Source organism: Triturus cristatus, chromosome 2_2 (genome assembly GCF_964204655.1).
Source record: "Triturus cristatus chromosome 2_2, aTriCri1.1, whole genome shotgun sequence".
NCBI classification, from domain to species: Eukaryota; Metazoa; Chordata; class Amphibia; order Caudata; family Salamandridae; genus Triturus; species Triturus cristatus.
The window spans coordinates 197,743,623-197,766,539 of record NC_140582.1 but is presented as its reverse complement, the minus strand read 5'-3'; the positions used below and the strand labels follow the sequence as shown (position 1 = coordinate 197,766,539).

Here is a 22,917-nt window from a genome sequence, read left to right as displayed (position 1 = left end):
TCATAGCTGTTCAGACATTACTGTACCCGCCATATTAACATGAGTTAAATAACATCAAGGCAAGGGTCTGCGGTCTGCTGTAAATAACTGATTTGGAGCACATGGTCCAATAACAGCATTGTTACTTGACCAAAAAATGTGCAATGCTGGGTAAATTACTACATATCACTCTCAAAATTGCTAAATATGTATGATTGTGAAAGGTCAAAAGAATGCCCAAGGTAAAAATCAAATGTACATATTTTTCACTGATATGTTCTAAATCTCCCTTACACCAGTTTTTAGTTTCTGTCATTTGGTTTCAAGAAGACCTCACAAACGCAGCATTGATATATGTACTGCACATGTTTGAGCGGAACATGCAGGAATGAAATCATTCTCCGAATGTTGTCTTTTTGGAGCTTGGGCCTCACAGTGTCAAATAACCGTGCCACTAGCCCCCTATCAAAAATTCACTGTTGCAAATTCGAGATGCTTTGCTATAATGCTTCCGGTGTTTTTAAAGAATGTCTTTTGTGTTTATTGGAACTTGTTCATATTGTATTATCTGGTACCTGCTAATAGGTTGACTCGCTTTTTATATATATTTTGTATTGTGAGTCATGTATACATTTTGTTTTGAATTATTTTTACTATCTTTTATGCTATTTACTACAACAGAATAAAGACATTTTCTTCATTGTTACACAAAGTAATACCAAACACCAAGCAAATTGTAAAATATGAGCAGTGGATGTTTTATTTTTTTTATCCTCTAGGTACTACAAGTTTGACATCAGGAGGCAAGACCAGAGGATGAACAGCAGCACATTACCTCCACAACTGGGACCCTAAGCACCAAAAATGGAGCTCTTGACTATTTAACTCTAGAACCAGAACACTAGGCTAGTCTTGCAATTAACCTAGGTTAGCATTACGTATTTAGAGGGGTGTGAGGAGAGCCATAATGTAATTGTAGTACGACATTTACATCATTTTAGGACTACAACATGCACATTCCACAATGTGGCTCAAGCAACGCGAGTACACATAGAACAGAAATGGATGGAGCCGTCCTTTGGACAGGTTGAGGTGACCAAAACTAAGAAACCTTGTCTGACGGGTACCTACGGCGGTTAGTCGATTTCTTGGAGAACATTGCACGCATGCACAGGTGACGGAGTGGTGCCAAAACATAGCATGATCAGCAGTAGACAGGACAAAAATGGAACCAGTGATGAGACACTATGTCAGTGGCAGGCACCCTCAGCTTGCTACAGTCAGTCTTTGCTCTGTAAGCGAGGCCTGTTGGGCAACAGTTTTGTTCTCATGGCTTCGAAGTTTTGATACGATGTCCAGGAATGCCAAATTCTGCACATCCTTGTTTAGGGGCTCTAGAAGAAAAAGCGAGGCAAGTCAGTACTATAGCTCACACGATCACAAAATACACTTGCAATGTTTTTCATCTATGAAACTGTGGCATAAAAAGGCCAATTTAGTTTGATCGTCATCACCATACGGCAAAATACACTCTGTAAGGCAAACATTTTATGACCAGTAAAAGAGAACAATAGAGCAAGCTACTTAATTGCAATAGTGTATGTATCTTTGATTAAAGGCATCTCAGTCAGAGAGATCTTTGAAAAATCTGAAGCGAGTGTTCCTATGCCTGCCACCCCCTGCCGCTGAGACCAGGCGATTTCAGTATACATTCTGTGCCAAACGTACCTCACGCTTTCATGCTTTAACTCCACTGAATATTTGGGTTAGGATGCAGAAACCATAGAGTGGTGACTACTGATTTCAGAAATGGTGAGGGATTCAGGGAGTCTGCAGACAGCAAGTACCTCCATCACAAGTGTCCTTTACACCTCATGCATGAGCCACTCTTTTTAAGAGCCCAGCCGTCTACGAGTTGTAACAGTATCAAAGCTCTGACTCAAGCAGTGCTGGAGAGTTTGAACAACAAGAATTTAGCTCTTTAACAAAGCATTATAAATGGGTCACAATGAATTACAGGGATGTTTTTCACAGAGGGGTTCTGAGGGACATCAAATAGACAATGAGAGTGAAGGCCGAGATGTCTGTGATGCCACTTGGAATCACAAGGTGAAAACATCCACATAATTCACTTTTTACCCATATGTATGTTCTATAAGGGCCTCAAAATCATTTAGCCCTGCTTTCAACTGCTCCGCATTGGCATAGGAGTAATGGGGAGCCATGCATAACATGGCCTCAGTTAAGTATCCATGTTCCAAAGGGTACAAAAAAAATTCCTTACCTGCCATTTTTTTTTTTTTTGGGAAACCTTTATTACAAAGTTCAAGAGATATACACGTATGGGCCTACAACCTTCAGGCCGGCCGCTAGTAGACAGTGAGACCATGAAACACATTCATAAACACAAGCTGCAAGCAGTAAAAAGTCCCACAGATCAAAAATATCAATTGCGGCCACATTGCCCAAACATCCCAAATGGCGGTTTCATTTTAAATGAAAAACGAAAAACAAACCCACAAGGCGGCAAAAGTCTAGGCAACAGTATGTGCTCCCCTCGGGAGGGCTCTATCAACCTACAAGAATAGGAGGGGGGGGAAGGGCAGGGGCAGAGACAAAGTGGTCACGATAACACAGAGTCAAGAGAATGTGCAGACTAGGGAGACAGGGCCGCCGCCAAGTCGGGCGTCAGTGGCGGGGTACAGATCCCGCCGCGATAGGAGTTCCAGGGGCCCCACACCTTTACCCATTTCCCAGGCTTACCTCTCGCCACATACACCACCTTTTCTCGGAACATACACCAATCCATATTTTCCTTCCAGACCGAAATCGTGGGTGACCTCTGGGAGCCCCACAATTGTGCTATGTCACGCTTGGCCACCATATATCCCAATGTCACCCACCACGTTTGCGTCACCGTGTAATCAGTCGGCTCCCACACATTCAACAGACACCTCCTAGCCTCAGGGAACAGCGCAACATGCGTGACCGCTTGCAACACCGCATGCACACCACGCCAGAATCGAGTCACCTCCGGACATACCCACAAAATGTGGAAGAAGGTCCCTAACATGCCACACCCACGCTTACACATCCCATCCACCGCATATCCCATACGCATCAGGCCCGGTCCCGTAACGTAAACCCTGTGGAGTATTTTGAGCTGGACGAAACGAAGGCGGGCCGGTATGGCCACCTCTTTCGGGGAGGCCACCGCAGATACCCAATCCTCGTCGTCCAGCTCCAATCCATCAGCGACCCATGCCTCACGGAGGGAGGCCAGCAGTCCCGAGCGATCGTTGATGAGCTTTTTATAGATCAATGAGATAGTGCCATCCGGTACATGCCCGTCAAGCACTCTATCTTCCAAAGGGGAGCACTCCGGGATGGACGCGACCTCCGGGAACACGGAAGACAACGCGTGGCGAACCTGTACATACCGGAAGTACTCCCTGTCATGCAACTGGTATTCCGCTTTCAGCACATCAAATGTTTTAAATCCCCCCTTCTGATGCCAATCGTGTCCCACTTCTCGAAGCCCTTCGTCGTCCACAAACAACCCAGTCGCTCAGAAGCATACAATGGCGTCGCCCGGGTCAACCGATCCTTCCACCCCATCGCCGAGTTTGCCGCATGCCACACCCGTACCGCGACCCGTGTCGGACCCGTCAAACGTGCGTCGAGCGATCTAGAGTAGAGCGCACGATTGTAGTCGCCACCCGGTAACAACAATTTGTCCATTTCAAAAGCCGGATTAAGGGCGGGCCCATAGAGCCCGTGGTTTATCGCAGCCAGCTGGGAGGCCCAGTAATAACGTTTGATGTCGGGGAGGGCGACCCCCCCATCGTACCACGGGAGCGTCAGCTTCGCGAGGGCGATCCGCGGCCTCCCATCCCAAAACAGTTGGCGTTGCAGACTCTCCACCTCCCGAAAGTAACTAGCCGGAACGACAGCCATCGTGTTTTGTAAGGCATATAAAAACCGTGGCAACGACATCATCTTAAACAGCGCCGCCCGGCCGAGCGGCGAGAGCGGCAAGCGCCTCCAACGCGCCACATCCGCCTTCAAACGTTGGAGGGGGGGGAGTAGGTTCTGTGTGTATCGGGCCGCGGAGTCCAGGGTGATAAAAATACCCAGATACTTAAATCCCTGTTGAGCAACCTGGATAGGACAACCCCGCGGGAGGATAGGAGCCTCCCCTGAGAGGACATATACACAGGACTTAGCCCAGTTGATGACTAGGCCTGAGTTCCGGCCAAAGGAATACAGCACATCCACTAACACAATCAACGATTCACGCGGGGAAGCAAGATACAAAAGAATATCGTCCGCATAGAGAGAGACTCGATCCTCATACTCAGGAGTCCATCGGAGACCACGAATCGAAGGGTGCCACCGCAGCCACTCCGCCAGGGGCTCCAAGGCGAGCGCAAAGAGGAGAGGCGACAGCGGGCAACCCTGTCGCGTGCCTCTACCCAATTCGAAAGGAGCCGATACTCTACCATTCACCACCACCTGGGCTAGCGGTCCGGAATACAACAATTTCACCCAGCCAATGAATCCCGGGCCAAACCCAAACTTCTCCAGCGTCGCCCAGATATATGGCCACTCAAGCGTGTCGAATGCCATAGTGGCGTCCAGGGACGCCAAAATGGCTGGCTCACGTATGAACGGAACCCTCGAGAGCACCCCATGCAAACGCCGCAGGTTAAGCGCGGTGTTGCGATGAGGGATAAAACCGGACTGGTCCTGATGGATCAGATCGCCCACCACGCTGACCAGCCGATTAGCCAGCACCTTGGCCAGAATTTTCGGTTCCGCATTCAAAAGCGAAATGGGCCTGTAAGAAGTGACCCGATCACGCGGCCTCCCCTCCTTGTGAATAACCACAATAGTGGCTAGACGCTGGTCCAGCGGGAGGGAACCCGCCGCCCGGGCCGCGAGGAACATATCACGAAGGTGCGGCGCCAATGTATCCGGCCGCAATTTGTACAATTCAATGGGAAGGCCATTAGGACTCTTGGCCTTGCCAGAGGTGACTGAACGTATGGCCAGGGCGATCTCCTCAGATGTCGGAGTCGCGTCCATCAACGATTTATCCTCCTCCGAAAGGGAAGGCAACGCAATATCTTTAAGCAGGTCACGGGAATCCTCTTCCGAGCGAGAAGATACCGGGGAATACACCCCGCGTAAATACTCAGCCAAGCAATCAACAATTTCACCCGGATCAGTAACATACACACCCTCCACTCTCTCAACCAGCGGAACAACTCGACTCACTCTCTCCTTTTTATCCAGCCACACAATCAGTTTTCCAGCCTTATCACCCATATCATACAGTCGCCCCTGCTGCTCCCTTACTCAGGCCCCTGGCCGCTTCGGTGACTAGGGCCTTGTAGTCCGCTTGTTTGATCCGAAGAGCATGCAGTTTGTCGTCCGTGACACCACAATCCAGGTCACCCTCCAACTCAGTTATCTCAGACTCAATACGGGTCACCTCCTCCCGCTCACACCTCTTGGAATGGGAAATGAGGGACAGGGCTTCCCCCCGGAGTACCGTTTTGAACGCCTCCCACAGAGAAACAGCAGACGACACTGATCCCACATTATCTCCAAAATATTGCTCAAGGGATTTAATCAAATCTGCGCGAATTGCGGGATTACGCAGGTACCAGGGGTTGATCGGGACCACCCTCCCCTCCATCCCCGGGACAATATCAAAGTGTAATAAGAGCGGGGAGTGGTCGGAAATACCCCGAGCAAGATGCCGCACCTCCCCGACCCTCCCCGCCTGTGCCGCTGGCATCAGAACATAATCAAGTCTCGAGAGACTACCATGAGCCCCGGAATGAAAGGTATATTGTACCTGCGCAGGATGTTTTAGCCGCCAACAATCCACCAGACCCAGGGTATCCAAGAGGCCAGACAACCAAGTTTGGGCCCGGGGGAGATCCCTGGGTGGGTGACGATCCTCAGTTCCGGAGACCACAGCATTAAAATCCCCTCCAACCACTAGGATCCCCTCCGGCAGCCCGAGAAGAAGGCGCCCCAAATCAGCAAAAGTAGTCGTCTGCAACCCCGGCGGGACATAAACAAAAACCAAAACAACCACTTTACCCTCCCATCTACCCACCAGAGCCGTATATCGCCCCCTGTCATCATGGAGCACCTTGTCAACCTCCAACGGGAGCGAGGTTTTAACCATAATGCCCACACCCCTCGAACCAGAGGTGAAGCCCGAATGAGCCACAAGGCGATAGCCCCGCCTATTCATAGCACAGAAGGAATTACCAATAAGGTGTGTTTCTTGCAAGAACACAATATCAGGTGAAATCCGTTTTAAAAACTGCAGGACCACCCCCCGTTTTATCCTGTCCCCCAGTCCGTTAACATTCCAGGAAAGAAGTCTCAGTCCCCTACCCCCCATCACAGCCAAAACCAATCAGTCCCCTCCCAGAGAGCACCTTGAATAGAACACAACAATATGTCTGCCTTGTGGTACAAACAAACAATACCCAACCCCAACCCAACATTCCAAACAAAACTCCCCCCTCCCTGCACCCCTGCATGAGCCCAAACAGCCCCCCCAACTTGCAGTGTGCCTGTCGCCCCTGCATGAACTAAACTACAAAGACCCCCTAGAGGAGGAAAGAGAACCCCCTCGAGACACACCACCACCTCCAAGGGAGGGGAAGCAAAGGACGACAGTCAAGAAACCCTGAGCACAGCCGAAAAGTGGCATCATCAGGAATTAGCCCCAGTGTCAATACCGCTGGCCCGGTCCAGTGGGCACTCTCCTCCCGCGGCACCCACACCCTCTCGATCATGTCCCCTAGGCAAAGTGTCCAACCAGTCCCCGGGCGTCTCCGGACGGTCAAAGAAATGAGAGCGACCCTCGGACTCCACAAGCAGCCTGGCCGGGAAAAGCATGGCATATTTCAAGTTCATATCTCGGAGCCGCCGCTTGACGCCCATGAAACCCAGCCTCTGCTTCTGGACCGCTTGCGTAAAGTCAGGATAGAAGTTCACCTCCACGTTCTCCAGCTTAAGCGGCCCCTGCACTCTAGAAGCTTGTAAAATCGCATCCCTGTCCCGAAAGTTGAAGATACGGGCAATAAGAGGCCGCGGGGGAGCTCCGACCTTCGGCTTGCCACCAGGAACTCTATGGGCCCTCTCCACCGCAAAGAATTTACTCAAACCTCGAGGCTGCAGACGATTAGAAATCAGATCCTCCACAAAGAGATCCGCCGCCGAATCCTCCAGTCCCTCTGGCACCCCGATAATGCGAACGTTGTTCCTCCGGGCTCGACTCTCTGAATCCTCCAGTCGCCGATCCGTGAGCGCACTGGCCTGCCGGAGCCGACGTACCTCCGTCTGGAGGGCCGCCACCTCAGTCGTGAGGCCCGACGCGGTGTGGGCCAAAGAATCCACCCTGTCATTTGTCTTGGAAAGATCTGCCCTAACAAGGTTAACATCGATGAGAACCGCGTCGAGTTTGTGCGCCAGGGTATCAAATTGTTGACCCACCGAGGTCTTCATCTCCGCTATGGCGCCCATGACGTCCTGCAAAGTCAGATCCGTCGGCAAATCCGAGGCATCCGCGGGGCACTCAGGAGACTTATGCGACCCGCCGGGAGAACCCTTCGGTAGGGTGTAGCGATCCATAATGTTGGCTTGAGTTGCAGCGCCACGCCGGGTCGATTTGGCCTTCGGCCTCTCTCCATCCTGCTTCGTCGCCATCGTCCTGTATCCCGTACACCCACGAGTCCTGCCGCGGAGAGCGAACAATCGGGGCCAAGGACCCCAGAGGTCGCCTCAGAAAGGCGGAGCAGGTCCCCGCAGGGCAGGCAGGGTCCCCCAGCGAGGCAACCACCACACACAGAAGCACCGTGATCCCACTCGCAACAATGGCAAGAGGGCTCAAAAGCGAAAGTGAAAGTGCGGGGTACGCGTCTCGCTAGGCTCGTCCCGCCGTTGTTATTCACTTCTCCACCGGATCACCCCCCAACTCAGGTCCGGGGTCAAGAGAGGAGCAGGCCGCAAACTTCAATCGATGCCCATCACGGCACACGGGGTCCGATTGAAATACGGAAAACGGGTACCACCTCGGCTCAGGTTCACCAACACAGTCCCCTCAACCGAATCAGGATGAAGACAGGATAAATGTAGGAGGTCGCGGAGGTCCTCGGGAGCCTCGCACCTACGCGGCCATCTTGGTTACGCGCTAGGCTCCTCCTCCTTACCTGCCATTTTTAACCAACCAGCTGCAGCTGTGCTTTCTACTTTCAGGCTAAGTCCACAAGCAGAGGTGCCCTGACAGGGTCTCAAAGAGCCCTGGCAGCCCGGCCTGGAAGGCTTTTATGTCATAGCAACAGAGGGTGACAAATGTTGTCATCGACTGTTGCTACGTGATAGCATTGATTTACCAGGTCAAAAACTGACTTCTAACCCGACGTTCTATGAGCTGACAGCTAATGTACTTTTTGTAAACCTCGATTTCATGTGTTGACATGCTTTTCTTCCAAGACGTGACTTAATTGTCAAGCAATTCTGGAGCTGTACATGCAAGATAATCAACACCGAAGAGAATTGGAAAGTGGTATTCTCGTTTGAACCAAACCAGACCACCTAAGACACAGAATATGTGTTGTTGCTGAATAAGAACAAATTAGATGTGCCTTGGATAACTGTGGTCTCGAGGCTCCGAAGATGCCGGTTATGGTGTGCACCTGTTTGACTCTTCCCACCTTCATTAGCTTAGGTCTTTCTGAGAAAGAAACCTTTGGCACCAAGAGCACTTTCCATTTCAAAGAAAGGTGGTTAACTCATGGCAAATACAGTGCTACAAGAGTTTAAATCTCCAGCTGCCTCAACTTAATGGTCATATTTTAGGTCGAGCCTGGGCAGCGCTTGCGCTGCTCTGCGAGGCATGCGGTATTAAGAGTATGGACTTGAAGCTACGCCTACTCTACACCCATATTTTTAATTGGCTTGTGTCATTGTCCTTGGTAAATGCTGGTTTCTGATTCGTTAAAAAGCTTATTAGTCTTCCTTAGTACCGCCGTGTCTTCCATTTGTAACCTCCCATGAGGACTGGCCCTTTTACTTCTGTTGGTACATAGTATGTGTTATTAACAGCCTGTGAGCACTATTTTCTATAATGAGTTTGTCCTCCTGCAGGCACACCATGCTTTCCTGCAACGGCGCCTGCTTTGCTTGCACCACTTGCGGGACACTGCTTGTTTTCTTTTGTTTCTGGAGGCAGCATGGGACGGCTCTGTTGTCGCACAGCTGCTCCCCCTGGCTTTTGATTTCAAGCGCATTGAAAACAGGCCTGTAAAGAGCACAATTGACAACAAGGCTCTAAATATCATGCTCTGTATCTCTGAGCGCCATATTATTTATTTATATTTCTGTACCGCCTTTATCATTGACTGCGCATGGTGATGGGTTGGGTCACATCGGTGGCTTTAAAAACACACAAAAAATAAAACCAGGGAGTGGCGTATTAGCTTCCCCCGAGCCCCAGTCTCATGCATCCATTCATTATGTTTGGGGTGGGCTCTGCGATACCAGGAAGCAGCTTTAAGTTAAGGCCGATGCGGCCGCTACCTCCCCTGGATTTCTTTTTCACAGGTTTTCACTGGTGTTTCCATTTCCACCAATGTCTACTCCAGAAATGAAACGCAAAAATGTGCTCTCTGGCTCTGATCTGTTGACTGAAGCTTTTTTACATAATTACAAGCTACATTTATTAAAGCGATTTGCACTGCTTGGTTTCTCTGCTAGGTTTGCGCAGGCACCATCTGGCCAGTGGCAGCAGTTACATCTCCATACATCCCAGACTAAGGGGTCCCGCTTATGCTGTTTGTGCAAGGAAGTGCTTTGGGTCTCAGGGTGTGAAAAGTTTCTTTTGTACTGCAAATGGGCGTGTAGGAGATGCTTTGACACACAATGGGCAGCTTCGGCCTCCCTCTCGCCCATCTATGTGCAGCGGTGCAAGCGCCATCTGGCCAGTGGGAGCAGTAATGTACAACCCGAAGGCAGAGGTAACCTGGCTCCTCCAGCCCCCCTCACAACTATAACACTTGAGTGTGAATTTGGCCTGAGGTGCGTCAGACAGAAGTAACAAGTTGCACATGCTCAAAGCTCTTTTATCAACAGTATTTGTTTCATCAAAAGTAAAAACAAAAATATTCATATCTTGTGAGAAAGCATCTGGTGCTTTATTCTAACAAACAGAAGAAAGCAATTGTGAATGTCACGCCCCCTGACAAGCGCCTCATCAGCTGGACTTGAGGATCCGGTGGGCACGTCACATGAACTGCCCTGTTGAATGAGAAGAGGGAAGACGCTGGCCTTAATACAAACAGCAGTGTTTAATAATTGTTTAATGCAAAACCGTTTTGTGTACTAACAAGCATTTGCAATGCAATAGGTCTCGCATTTTCAAAACTTTGACTTATTGGTATTGTAAATGAAAATGCCTTTTATTATTGTAGGTTTTTTAAACACATAAAAGGCATTGCCATTTACAATGCCAATAGCTTAAAGTCTCGCAAATGCGAGACCTATTGCATTGCAAATTCTTTTCTATAGAAAGCCAGAGAAATTGGTTACAGGTTAATAAGCAACAGATCTAGGTGCATTCCAGTTAAGTAAAGAGAGGGAGAGAAATTTCTTTAATGAAAATTCTTTACTTAATATAGACCCTACAATCTTACATAATTAGAAACCAATCACTAATTTGCCAGTCCCACCCAACATTTTTCCCCAAAATTAGATGTTTCAATTGCAGTAATCTGTTGTGTTCAGTCAATACTTGGGACAGAAAGTGCGCTGTTTGGTTTTTGTGACAAAGTCCAGAGATATGCACATAAAGAGTGCAACAAACAGCTAGCCGACTTCCTCGAGACAAACGGATCCCTCGACCACTCGCAGTCCGGCTTCCGAGCCAACGTTAGCACGGAGACAGCCCTCATCGCCGCCGCAGACGACATCAGATCCCTTCTGGACAACGGGGAAACAGCGGCCCTCATCCTCCTGGACCTCTCCGCAGCGTTCGACACTGTCTGCCACCGCACCCTAGTGCAACGCCTGAACAGCACCGGAATCCAGGACAATGCCCTGAAGTGGATCATCTCGTTCCTCGCCGGAAGAACCCAAAGAGTCCGCCTCCCCCCGTTCCGGTCAGCGGCCACCGAAGTCATCTGCGGCGTTCCACAGGGATCATCGCTCAGCCCCACCCTCTTCAACGTCTACATGCGCCACCTCGCAGCCATCGCACGCCAACACAACCTCAAGATCATCACATACGCCGACGACACCCAGCTGATCCTCTCCCTCACCAACGACCCGGACACCGCCAGAGCCAGCCTACACGAAGGGATGAAAGACGTCGCCGAATGGATGAAGAACAGCCGCCTGAAACTGAACTCAGACGAAACGGAGGTCCTCATCCTGGGATCATCACCCTCCGCCTGGGACGACTCCTGGTGGCCCCCTGCCCTGGGCACCACCCCCAAGCCAACGGACCATGCACGCGACCTAGGCTTCATCCTGGACTCCTCCCTCTCGATGACCAGACAAGTTAACGCCGTCTCGTCTTCATGTTTCAACACCCTGCGCATGCTTCGAAAGATCTTTCGATGGATCCCCACAGAGACCAGGAAGACGGTCACCCAGGCACTCGTCACCAGCCGGCTGGACTATGGGAACACCCTCTAAGCCGGTACCACCGCCAAACTCCAGAGGAAACTCCAACGAATCCAGAACACCTTAGCACGACTCGTCCTGGACATCCCCCGCCACAACCACATCTCCGGACACCTGAGACCTGCACTGGCTCCCCGTCAGCAAGAGGATCACGTTCAGACTCCTCACCCATGCACACAAGGCCCTCCACGAGCTGGGACCCGAGCTCCTCAACACCCGCCTGACCTTCCACACAGCCACCCGCCAACTCCGCTCCGCCAGACTCGCCCTCGCCGCCGTTCCACGCATCTGCAGAGCCACCGCCGGAGGAAGATCCTTCTCCCACCTGGCAGCCAAGACATGGAACTCCCTCCCCATCCACCTCCGGACTACCCAGGACCACCTCACCTTCAGGAAGCAACTCAAGACCTGGCTGTTCGAGCAGTAACATCCCCCCCCTCCCCCCGCGCCTTGAGACCCTACGGGTGAGTAGTGCGCTATACAAATGACAATGATTGAATGTTTTCTCGTCATGCTGGATTGGTATGCAGCCCTTGACACAGTGGACGGTCCTTAAATAAGTGGACCACCCACTTTTGTTAAACAGACTAACAACTGTGGCTCAGGCAGACTCCACAATGCTCATATGGTTGGAGTATTTCTTGAAGGATTGAGTATGTAAGATAACCCTGGGCCCTTGACTCTTCTCAGGTGGTTCTACCCTTTTAATTTGTTTACACATGTTCTGCTCTCTTTCCTGCCTTCATTAATTTCAACCACTAGCCCCCCCCGTGCCGCGAACCGGGTCGGCATGCAGTCCTACACTCACAACATCCAATTAAACATCTTATGCTCACAGGAATGTGTTCCAGTTAACCAACTACAGAAATGCCTAGTCAAGGTTAAGACTTGGATGTGTTCTATTGTTACACAGTACAAAAACTGAACTTAACTGGAACTAAAAGGTGCTACACCAGTCTCTCTTCCTTTTCCAGAACTATGTGGTTAATCCTTTCTTCTTTGTGTCAATTCCTTTCTGTGAGGGGAGGTGATGTGTTGGATTTTGGACATACGGCCTCAGTTTCTTATTGCTGACCAACGTCGATGCAGACTTGGCGCACAGGTATGATGCATGGAAAATCCTGGCGAGCTGGATTCGATGAGTCGGCGAAACAGGCGCTTCATCAATTCTCCTAGCCGCGAGCAGGTGATGCGTTGAATCTTACAGCAGGGCCTGTGTCGGAGTGGGATCAGGTGCTTCAGACGTCAGAGACATGGTGCTTGGGCTGCAGTGATCTTGGGGCAGCACAACAGGCGCGGTGCGATGAAGCGTTAGGTCATCAACTGCACAGCAAGCTTGCGGCACGAAATACTGGCGCTGAAGGCCGGTGCATGGATTTACTTCTTTTCTTGCAGCAGAAGCCATCTCAGAGGGCCCAGAACTGGAATTGGCACCACTTAACAGATCAGAATTCCCAGCACAGGAATTCAGGGGCTGCAGATGAACTCTTTGATGGCCCTCAGACTTACTAACAGGAGACAAGTGCACACAAGCCCTCGGAGAACCTTTGCAAGAAGGATGATGAAAACAAAGTCCAGTCCTTTCACTCTCCAAGACCGAAGTAGCAAGCAGTAGGCCAGCACATCACAGCAACAAGCAGAGTGGCAGTTCCCTTCCTACAGCTTCTCCAGCTCTTCTTGTCAGAATCTTCTCCTAGTCCAGAAGTATTCTGAAGTTCTGGTGTCACAGCTCCAGTACTTATACCAGTTTCTACCTTTGAAGTAGGCAAACTTCAAAGGAAAGTCTTTGTAGAGCACAAGACCTTGCCTTTCCCTGACTTGGCTCCAGGCATATAGGAGGGTGGAGGCCGCTTTGTGAAAGGACAGGCACAGTTCTATTCAGATGTCAGTGACAACTCCTTCCGCCACTTTAGCTCAGGAAGGCCCATCAGTCTAGTGATGGGCCATCAGGATAAGCAGGGCACATCTCAGCTCCCTTTGTGTGACTGTCTAGAGTGAATGCACAAACGGCCCAACTGTCACCATCCCTCAGACGTGAATTCCACAGGCAGGCAGGGGCACAGAATGGTAAAGTAATAACATGCCCACTTTCTAAAAGTGGCATTTTCAAACATGCCATTTAAAACCCAACTTCACCAAGAGATGTATTTTAAAATTGTGAGTTCAGTGCCCCCAAACTCCAAATCTCTCTCTTTTTCCAATTGGAAGTTACACGTGTAAGAGGTTACAAGGCAGCCCCAATGATAACCTAAGGTAGAGACAGTCATTGCAATAGTGATAAATGCAGTTAGCAGTATTTCACTATCAGGATATGTAAAACACCCCAGTACATGTCCTACCTTTATTAGTACACTGCACCCTGTAAATGGGCTACCTTGGGCCTACCTCGGGAGGGGGGGGTACCTTACAAGTGCTACTATAGGTGAAGCTTTGGGCCTGGCAAGTGGGTGCACTTGCAAGGCCGACATGGCAGTTCAAAACTGCACACACAGAAACTGCAGTGGCAGGTCTGAGACATGTTTGCAGAGCTACTCATGTAGGTGATAAAATCAGTGCTGCAAGCCCAATAGTAGCATTTGATTTACAGGCCAGGGCCACAACTGGTGTCTTTTACTAGGGACTTACTGGTAAATCAAATATGCCAATCATGGATAAACCAATCACCAATACAGTTTACACAAACAACATATGCACTTCAGCACTGGTTAGCAGTGGTAAAGTGCCAATAGCACTAAAAGCAACAGAAACAGGTCAGAAAAAATGGGAGGAAGAAGGCAAAAGGTTTGGGGATAACCCTTTAAAAAGGGCCAGGTCCAACAAAGACACTGATGAATCATGGAAGCTTGTGAACACACAGATATATTAACAGTAGAACATGGGACTTGATTTACTTGAAAGAATATGAAAGACAAAATGTGCACAATGTACCCACAATAGGCTGTACTAGAGTTTAAGTATGGAGGTACCACATGAATACAAGTTTGCAGTGGCATGACTTTAGTAATGTGGGCTCGAGGTCACAAACTGGATTTACCAGTTATCATTACTATGATGAATATCTAGATGGAATTTTCATAAATGGTTTACAGACTAATGTACTAAATTGTGATAATTAGTTATAATGAAGCCTTTGCTCAACTGATGTACAACAAAAGTATGTGCCTCCTGATGACTCACACTGCACAGCACATGATATTTCACAGCCCTTATCTTATTACTGTGCCTATGAAGGATTTGCCCACCTGGGCTTGAATGCATGCATATGTATTTACCTCTCACCATTACATTGATCCAGGCTTACATAGAATTATCAAAATAAACAAAGGTAAGATATTTGTGGTTTCAAATCTGTTTATCACCATTATGACAATAATCAACATAGGAAGCAAACAACAATCATGCTCACAGCCAGTGTTTTCGGGGCCAAAAGACCTATGATTGAAATGGGGGATGAACTACTGTCAGGAGAGTAGGAAAGGAATGAACAGAAAAAGCCCAACTGAACCTTTCCGTCCCTTTTCCCCAATGTACTCACTCGTGGTTTTGCAAGGGCAAAAGTGGATGTGACCCTGATGGGGTGAATAAGGCGGGATTGCATGCATCTCCCTTTGGTAGTGGTTTACGTGACATCATATGTTGTGCCTGCGATGTGTGAGTGGGCCTCCAGGAGCAGGTACAGCCCCTTAAGTATTTAGGGCAAGTTAGTTCATTGAACTCTATGGAGAGGTGAGAGATAAAGGAGCCCCTGAGTTCCTGAAATTCCTCTGGGCGATGCTCCCCGACCAGTTATTTTCTCCGTGTCTAGGATGCACCGCAGTCTATAAAGCCGTGAAGTGTGTGTTGGGACTGTGGAGCCCCAGTGGGCAAGAACCGCCTGATGCGCTGCCCGGTAATATCTTTGAAGATGAATGCAAGCACATATGTTATTTCTTAAGATGAAGTTCCAGTTTCTAGGTCCATTTGGAATGGGTGATGGGACTGAGGGAAGCCTTTGCGAGGCAAAGCGGGTACGTCCTCATGCGGTTCCTACCTGCCCTTCAGGTTAGAACAGGTTTGCACTGAGGGGTGGCTCTCATGACGCTAGGCTGATGCTCATGCCACCTAACAGAGCAGCAGAAGGTTAAGCAGTGCCACCAATTTGACAACAAAGCTGCAGTAGGTGGAGTAGACTCACCTCCTTGCCTAATCTGCACTTGGTCCGTGTGGGACGGAGAAGCAGAAAGTTTTGCGGAACTCCACACTCTTTTAGCCATTACTGGGTTCTAACTGCAGTGCAACAGAGTGGCAGGAGGAAGGTGACAGATACAACATGCATGCCAGTGTGCCATGAAAGAGAAGATAGGCGATGAACATTTGTAGCATGGGCATGTGTGTGTGCATGTTGGAATTGTTTGTCTGCGTGTGTAGAGGTCAGCTGGATACTCACATCCTATGGATGGTGGGAGTTGGGGTCCTCTCGGTTTGCAGGTTGTGGGTGCTGTCTGTGTTTGTGGAGGATCTTTTTGTTTTTGGGTGGTGTATATTTATAAGGGAATCGATACATGGACATATGACAATACTTGGCATATATGAGGAATACCAAAATGTGCACACACTGCCACCAACAGGCATATTTTGAAACTGCCTCTAGGGCATGATGTCAATAATTGGCATGTGCATTGTAAGTAGTAGACTTACTATTGCAATGCTTGGCACACTTTAGGGATGCGTTATTGGGCGTATGTTGACCATACGTGGCATCCTGCAGGAGTAATAGTTAAAAATGTGATCGCAACACCTAGAATGTGATTATGCAATAGTAAGACTGGTTAATATAGTTGGCTGGGCCCACTGCCTATAAATCCTATTCTGACTATTAAAAATCCATTTCAGCACTGCTCTGAAAATAGTGGGTTTGAGCCCATAGATTAAGGGAATACTGGATGCCAGCTTCACCACTACATTCCAATAATCTATATAAATGATTTTCACTGGATTACATTCTGAAATTTTCACTGCTCCCTCTGAGGCTTCTATGCATTTACCCCAGCCCTTCCTGAAATTAGTTGTCATACAATCTAGGCTTATTTTGATTTGCTAATCCCAGAATCTGGTCTTGTGGTTCCCTTTATGAGTTTTCTATATCCCTCCCTGCTTCCCCTTTGGCTGGGTTAGTCAAATAAAAACGGGGGAAAAAATCCATAACCGATTGTAAAGCTCCGAGAGAACCTGTGTTACTCCATCCCCACCCTCCGGTATAACTTTGGATACTTTCTCAAAACACAGTCATCTGTGCATGTATGAGATAAAGTCTACTTTTCTTTCTCAAAGACTTACAGTGAGCAATTTAAGAAAAACTTCAAATGTTTCAAGGTCCAGTGAACTGATTTCAGATTCAAACCCCTTTTAGGCTACAGTGTTTCAATGAAAAAGAAATGGAGTCCGGGAGAGCTGCACAAAACAAATGAACATAAATAGACTATATTTTAATTATTCGAAATCCTCAGCATGATTTGAAACTATTTGGAAGAACCCAGATCAAAAGGGGTAATTTAGATTCAAAATGTTGACATAGGTTTCACAAATCTCCCAGACCAGGCCATGGTCTCAGTCTTGAATATGTATGTGTCCCTCACTCTGGAACTTATTTTAAAGCCCCAAAGCAAGTTCAAAATGTTTAACCCCATAATTGAAATCAAAGACAGACTTGACTTCAGCATGTGGATAGTACTCTGCTCCAGCTATGGGAACCTAATCATTATAAGAGTTTGAATGGTACACACCTCATTCACAGCATGGCTCAGAGAAGTTTTAAAGCATGGGCAAAGTGGGCTCGGGACCCCTGATAGAGAGAGCTTAAACAGATTGTGTTAAGTACTGTTTTCCTTACATTTACTTTTAACGTGGGTTATGTGAGAGTCTATTAGACATTTTGCAGAGAGATTGTGTGTTTGTTTCATGCAGCATTCATATAAAAGTGTCTTTTAGATCAAAACAGGACCTCGCTTATGAAAAAAATGGCAGGGTGTCACAGGGATTATTTCCAGTAATATTAGTGAGTTGCTGCTGTGATACAATATTGAAAACACACATCACTATCCCTGAATATTAGGTGTAAACACATTTAGAATTTTGACTAGTGAGCCTGCGCACTTTCAGTGACCTGGCCAAAGAGCGCATGAAAGAGCTGAAATTGGATCATAAATGTAAAATTGTCCCAAACAGGGGCCCACAAAATCCTTAGGATGTCCCTGGCATGGCTTGTATCATTCCCATACTTCTGCAATAATTAAAACTACAATTCGAAGGTACTTTAAAAGGGTTGTCCATTTTAAGAGGCTTGTTCGAGGCTTCCCTGCTTAACTCTGCTTGTGAAGTGATTTGGTTCTTATGAGTAGGCGCTGGTTTATTAGTACATTGAAAATGTAAGAACATGCTCACCTGAACCCATGACTGCACAGACCAGCACCATAGAGTTGTACTTGATTTCAGGGGCGCTTGACTCATCTGATAACAGTCGATGGAGAACTTCAACCAGTTTTGCATTCTCTAAATCCTTCTCAGAAGCGCCTGAAAAATATAATGTTGAAACTATTTGTACCAGATTTACATGCGCAACATTAGCAGTTTGCTCCAATTTGCACAGAACATTATGCCACAACCCAATTGTTTCCTCTTTCTTTTTGTATAAATCAAAGTATAGACTTGCACTTGAGATTCATTATGGAGAAATGTTATGCTCGAAATGATAAAGTAGTAAATAGAAATGTGTATTCTCTGGTACAGTCCTTAGGAGAAATAGTTAATGAAGAAACATGTTGCATAAATATTAAAGATGGCTTTTCTGGGGATGTTGAACTGGTCTAGAGCAACCATAATTGGTCCATGTACACAATGCCCGTCTGATTCAATATATCCCACTCCATGCGTCATAATTATTTTCCTACATATCTTTAGAAGTTTGTTTATACCCCAGCAAATCAATCAAGTATAGCTGAACAATGGCAGGTATGGTCAACTGTAAGAATATGCACCACTTTGGCGATTCTGTGTAGACACAGTTTGATCGTAAACGGCAGGTGGTAATAATTATAATAATCAAGGACTGGAGACCATGGTGTCTTCCGATGTATTTTGGGCCAGATGTATGACTTTTTTTCAGACGCAAACAGGAAATCGGCCCGTTTGCGACCGCAAAAATGGGTCCTGGCATGTACAAACGCTATTTTGCAAGTCGGTGACTGGCAAAATTGCTTTTGCAGCTCTTGCCATTAGGAAGGGGGGTCTCTTCCTAATAGAAAGTCACAATAGAATGTACCATTGTTTTGCGACCGCATTTGTGAGTGTGTTCGAAAACATTTTTCAAGAGTAGGTAGTGGTCTCAGGGACCACTGCCTGCTCTTAAAAAATGAAACAAACGTTTCATTTTTTATTGTTTTTTAATGGATCCCGTTTTCCTTTATGGAAAATGGGCTGCATTTAAAGAAAACACTGCTTTATTAAAAAAGCAGTCACAGACATGGTGGTCTGCTGACCCCAGCGGGCCACCATCCCTGTGAGTGCTGGCCATTCCTAATGGGGTGGCAAATAGCACTTGCCTCATGAATATTGATGAGGCAGGCAATTTGTGACCCCAATTGGAATTGCTAACAGTGTCTAAGATACTGTTGTAAATAGCATTTTGTGATTCACAAATTGCGAGTCGCAAATGTAAGGGTTGTACATCTGGCCCTTTATTTTTTTTTAATCAAGGAAGGATTCCAAAAACAATTAGTGAGAAAAGGTTTCCCTGCTTCAAAAGCAGCAATTTTTTGCACCAGTTTTCAGTAGTACCTGCCAATGCCAATCTTGGGGGCTTGCATGGCAGCTTGCCTAAAGGTGGGGTTGAGCTACTGAAAGCCCCATGGATGAATAGGTGATTTTTAAAATAGCAGGTGAATGGTGCTTTCTTTTGAGGTCTGGGCAGTGAAAGGGCCTGTTCTAGAATCACAATCCGATGGTTCTTTTTAGCAGCATGTAAGCATAGAGGGGAGAACGTCGTTATTAATGCCAATCAATCCAATGTGAATCTCTCTGGACACATAGTAACCACAGACAACTGCATAAGGTTAGTTAATTTATTACACAGCCAAAAATAACGGACCATAAAGCACCTCAAAACGAGAGTGTAAAAATACATGGGAATCAGCATAAATCCAAATCTGTGACAAAATTTGAGGTGGTGCAACATGCACAAAGCAATTAGCTCAAGAAGTAGGAGACAAAGGCTAAAAAAAGCATGGGTCCAAATTTCCCTGCATCGAGGATTGATGAAAAGACAGCATCTATCTATCCCTACACTACCACTAACATGACAACCCTACTTGAGCATTCCCGGGAAAAGGAATAAAAGCTGTCAGCATGTCAACGCTTCTTAAGAAGTCTCTCCTCCATCGATCGGTTTGATAGCATTAAGCTATCGAGACAGAGCTCTATTTAAGATGCTCTCTCTTCGAAGGCAGAGAAGTGGGCTCTTTCCCTACTCTAGCATCTCATTATTACAAGTGCTTTTCCCAAGAGTCCTTGTGGGTCACGCCATCCCATCCTCTCTGAACACTATCTCATAGGTACTTTTTCACAGGATAGCGGTGTTCCTGAACTGCAACATGTTGACCTCAATTCCTAGGCCTTCTCTGGTGTGAAAAACAAGTTCCCCTATCGGCTTAGGCTTACCCTGTATCTCCTTCTCTCTTTGCCTGACTAATGAAACTAACACATTATTCTAACTAACAAGGGCGCTTCTTCCACCTGCAACACAAAACGTGAGAAAGAACGAAATCCAAAGCACACATAAAATTCAACTGTTAATTCTCAAGCCAGAGCTTCCAGGGAAAATTGCATTGCAGGCCTACAAAATCAAGCTAATATAAGAAAATGACATATGAGCTGTATGGATGTGCATAAGAAAATCAGACACGTTCAGTTAATATTCCTACCTACATGAAAAATGACACATTAATAGACACATTCAATAAATGAAGGATTGTCATAGCCGCGGCAGGTTAAGAGGGGTGGGACCGGCTGGAGAGGGGGTATTTCGAGAGACGACCACGAGGGAAAAGGAATTATTTAACTTTCCTTTGAGGTCGTCTCTCGAAATCCTTTCCAGCCATCCCCTCTACTCTTACCTGTCGCGGCCGTGGCTGGATTGTCAGTTGCGCAACACAGGTTCTTCCCGTTAATGTTTTCTGCTAGTTACATTAACTTTCTACGTTAATTCTTCATTTTACTATTCAATGGCCTAAATAAATCACGTTTCATGTTATTACATTCTGTTTTCTAACACTTCATGTTAACACGACTATGGATTATATGCAGGTGCGCCCTACAGGTCTGATTATAATGCACCCCTACAAATAAAATGCTGTTTCCACTACATCAGCAGTCCTGCTCATTTGACATACACTAGCGTGAAGTATATTACAATAAAACCAGTAATAATAAAAATTAAAATAATAATACCTTTTTTCCAAGAATTAAAAATGTGTTAGGTGATTACATGAGGATTAAGTACAAATTACTAACCATAGTGATTCCTCTTCCTCTCTTTAATTTTACTGCCTTTATTCTGACAAACTGAACACTTTTCATAGTAAACTAGCATTGGCATAGCCAATAGGTCTCGCCTTTGGGACCTTATAAGTGTTTAGCCATGCAACAGGTGCTTAACTAAATACTTATAAGGTCCCAAAAGCGAGACCTATTGGCAATGCAAAGCGGGCGTGCGGCCGCGAAAGTGAAAGTAATCGCGGTAAATCGGGGCGCGCGCGCCCGCGCACATGCCCTGTAGCTCTAGGCTGGCCCGGTAGCACTTTTTGGAGCCCTCTCAATAAGTCTCGCCAGACCAGCGCATGAGCTGGGTCAGGCGAGACCTAAAAATGAAAAAGCGACTGCAAAGCACAACATCATACATAAGTTTACCCCTAGCGCACTCACAGATTTAAATTATCTTCAATTTCATTTCTCTCTAGCCACACAAACGATGTCAATATGTAGGAAAAGCGTGGGGATGGTGGGTGGTTCAACTAAGTTAAAGGAAATGAAAGCATCAGAATACAAGAGCTTCTACAATGAGTAACTTATGTCCATTTCCATGCCCATTCCCCTAGTACCAGCAGGAAAATTACAAATCATTCATTGAGACGGAGGAGACAGCAAAAGGTAAAGTAGACTAGACAACTGTCTGGATTGGGCTACAGCCTACAAATTAACGTGGCCATGGCTGGTGCTACATTAAGGCCATTGAAGGCAACCGCATGGCTTTGATGGTAGGACGAAGACAGTCCAGATGATATCATATTATTGAATCTCTGGTTCCACTTGTACTAGAAAGGGACAGTGCTGACAGAAGGCATGCAGAGAAGCTTTAGTGGCAGCTCTGCAAAGGATATTAAGCAAAATGCAATGCACTAATGACTCTATGGCCCCTTACTGTGTGAGCCCAGGTAACTTCATGGAGGTTAGCCCCTTTGAATGTCACGCCTGCCGGTACAGGAAGCTACCTGAAAGGCAGTGGTCATCACAAGTGGCACAAAGAAAGTCGAGGCTCTGAAATCCTGACTAATTAGAGCCAAGTCACTGACCTCCTAAATTGAAGGTGGTGGAGGATCCACTTTAGAAGGTGGACTAAAGATTTCCCAATATGAAATTATGATAAAATTTAGTAAACATATGACGTGTTTTAAGAAAAACTGTATCTAGGTCACCAAGAAAGAATTATTTATGGTCACCCATTTTTTAGCTGACATTTTCTCCATAAAGGCAATCTTCTGTGCCACCAATTTAAAGTCATCAGGGATATGGGCTCAAAAGACTGATAACAAAACAAAAAAGACATTCAAATCCCGAACTGCATGCTCTAACAAACAGGAGATGTTTGGCAAATCAAACAGGACAAAAACGATTCGCTTTTTATATAGCACATTGGCAGAACCAATGGCATATACTTAAATACTGGTCCATGTCGATTGTTTTCAAACCACCTAAATGATCTCCCGCTTTTCCAGAGACAAACCAAGGTGGTGCTTTACTTTTTAGAAACTATCACCAATGTAAGGGACCGACGACAAGAATGGCGAACTATCTCTGACTTTTACAATCAGGATGGAGGAAGGGGTTCCCAAGCTAATTCTGATACATGAACCTAAATCTTTTAGGCCCTCTGCCAGATCACAGTTATGAAAATGCAGTCTTTGTACTTTCACA

The 22,917-nt window shown here is 46.9% G+C and overlaps 1 protein-coding gene across 3 annotated transcripts in view; it reads right to left on the bottom strand.

The window, feature by feature from the left end:
• Positions 1-713: 713 nt before the first annotated feature.
• Positions 714-22,917, bottom strand: part of RAP1GDS1 (Rap1 GTPase-GDP dissociation stimulator 1) — a 629,061-nt gene continuing 606,857 nt past the window's right edge. For all 3 annotated transcript variants that reach the window (XM_085641163.1, XM_085641161.1, XM_085641162.1), the window contains 2 exons: positions 18,115-18,243; positions 714-1,373 (listed from right to left, as the gene is read on the bottom strand). In XM_085641163.1, coding sequence (XP_085497289.1) covers positions 1,246-1,373; positions 18,115-18,243 — 257 coding nt within the window. In that variant the 3' untranslated portion in view covers positions 714-1,245. The remainder of the gene's footprint in view (positions 1,374-18,114; positions 18,244-22,917) is intronic.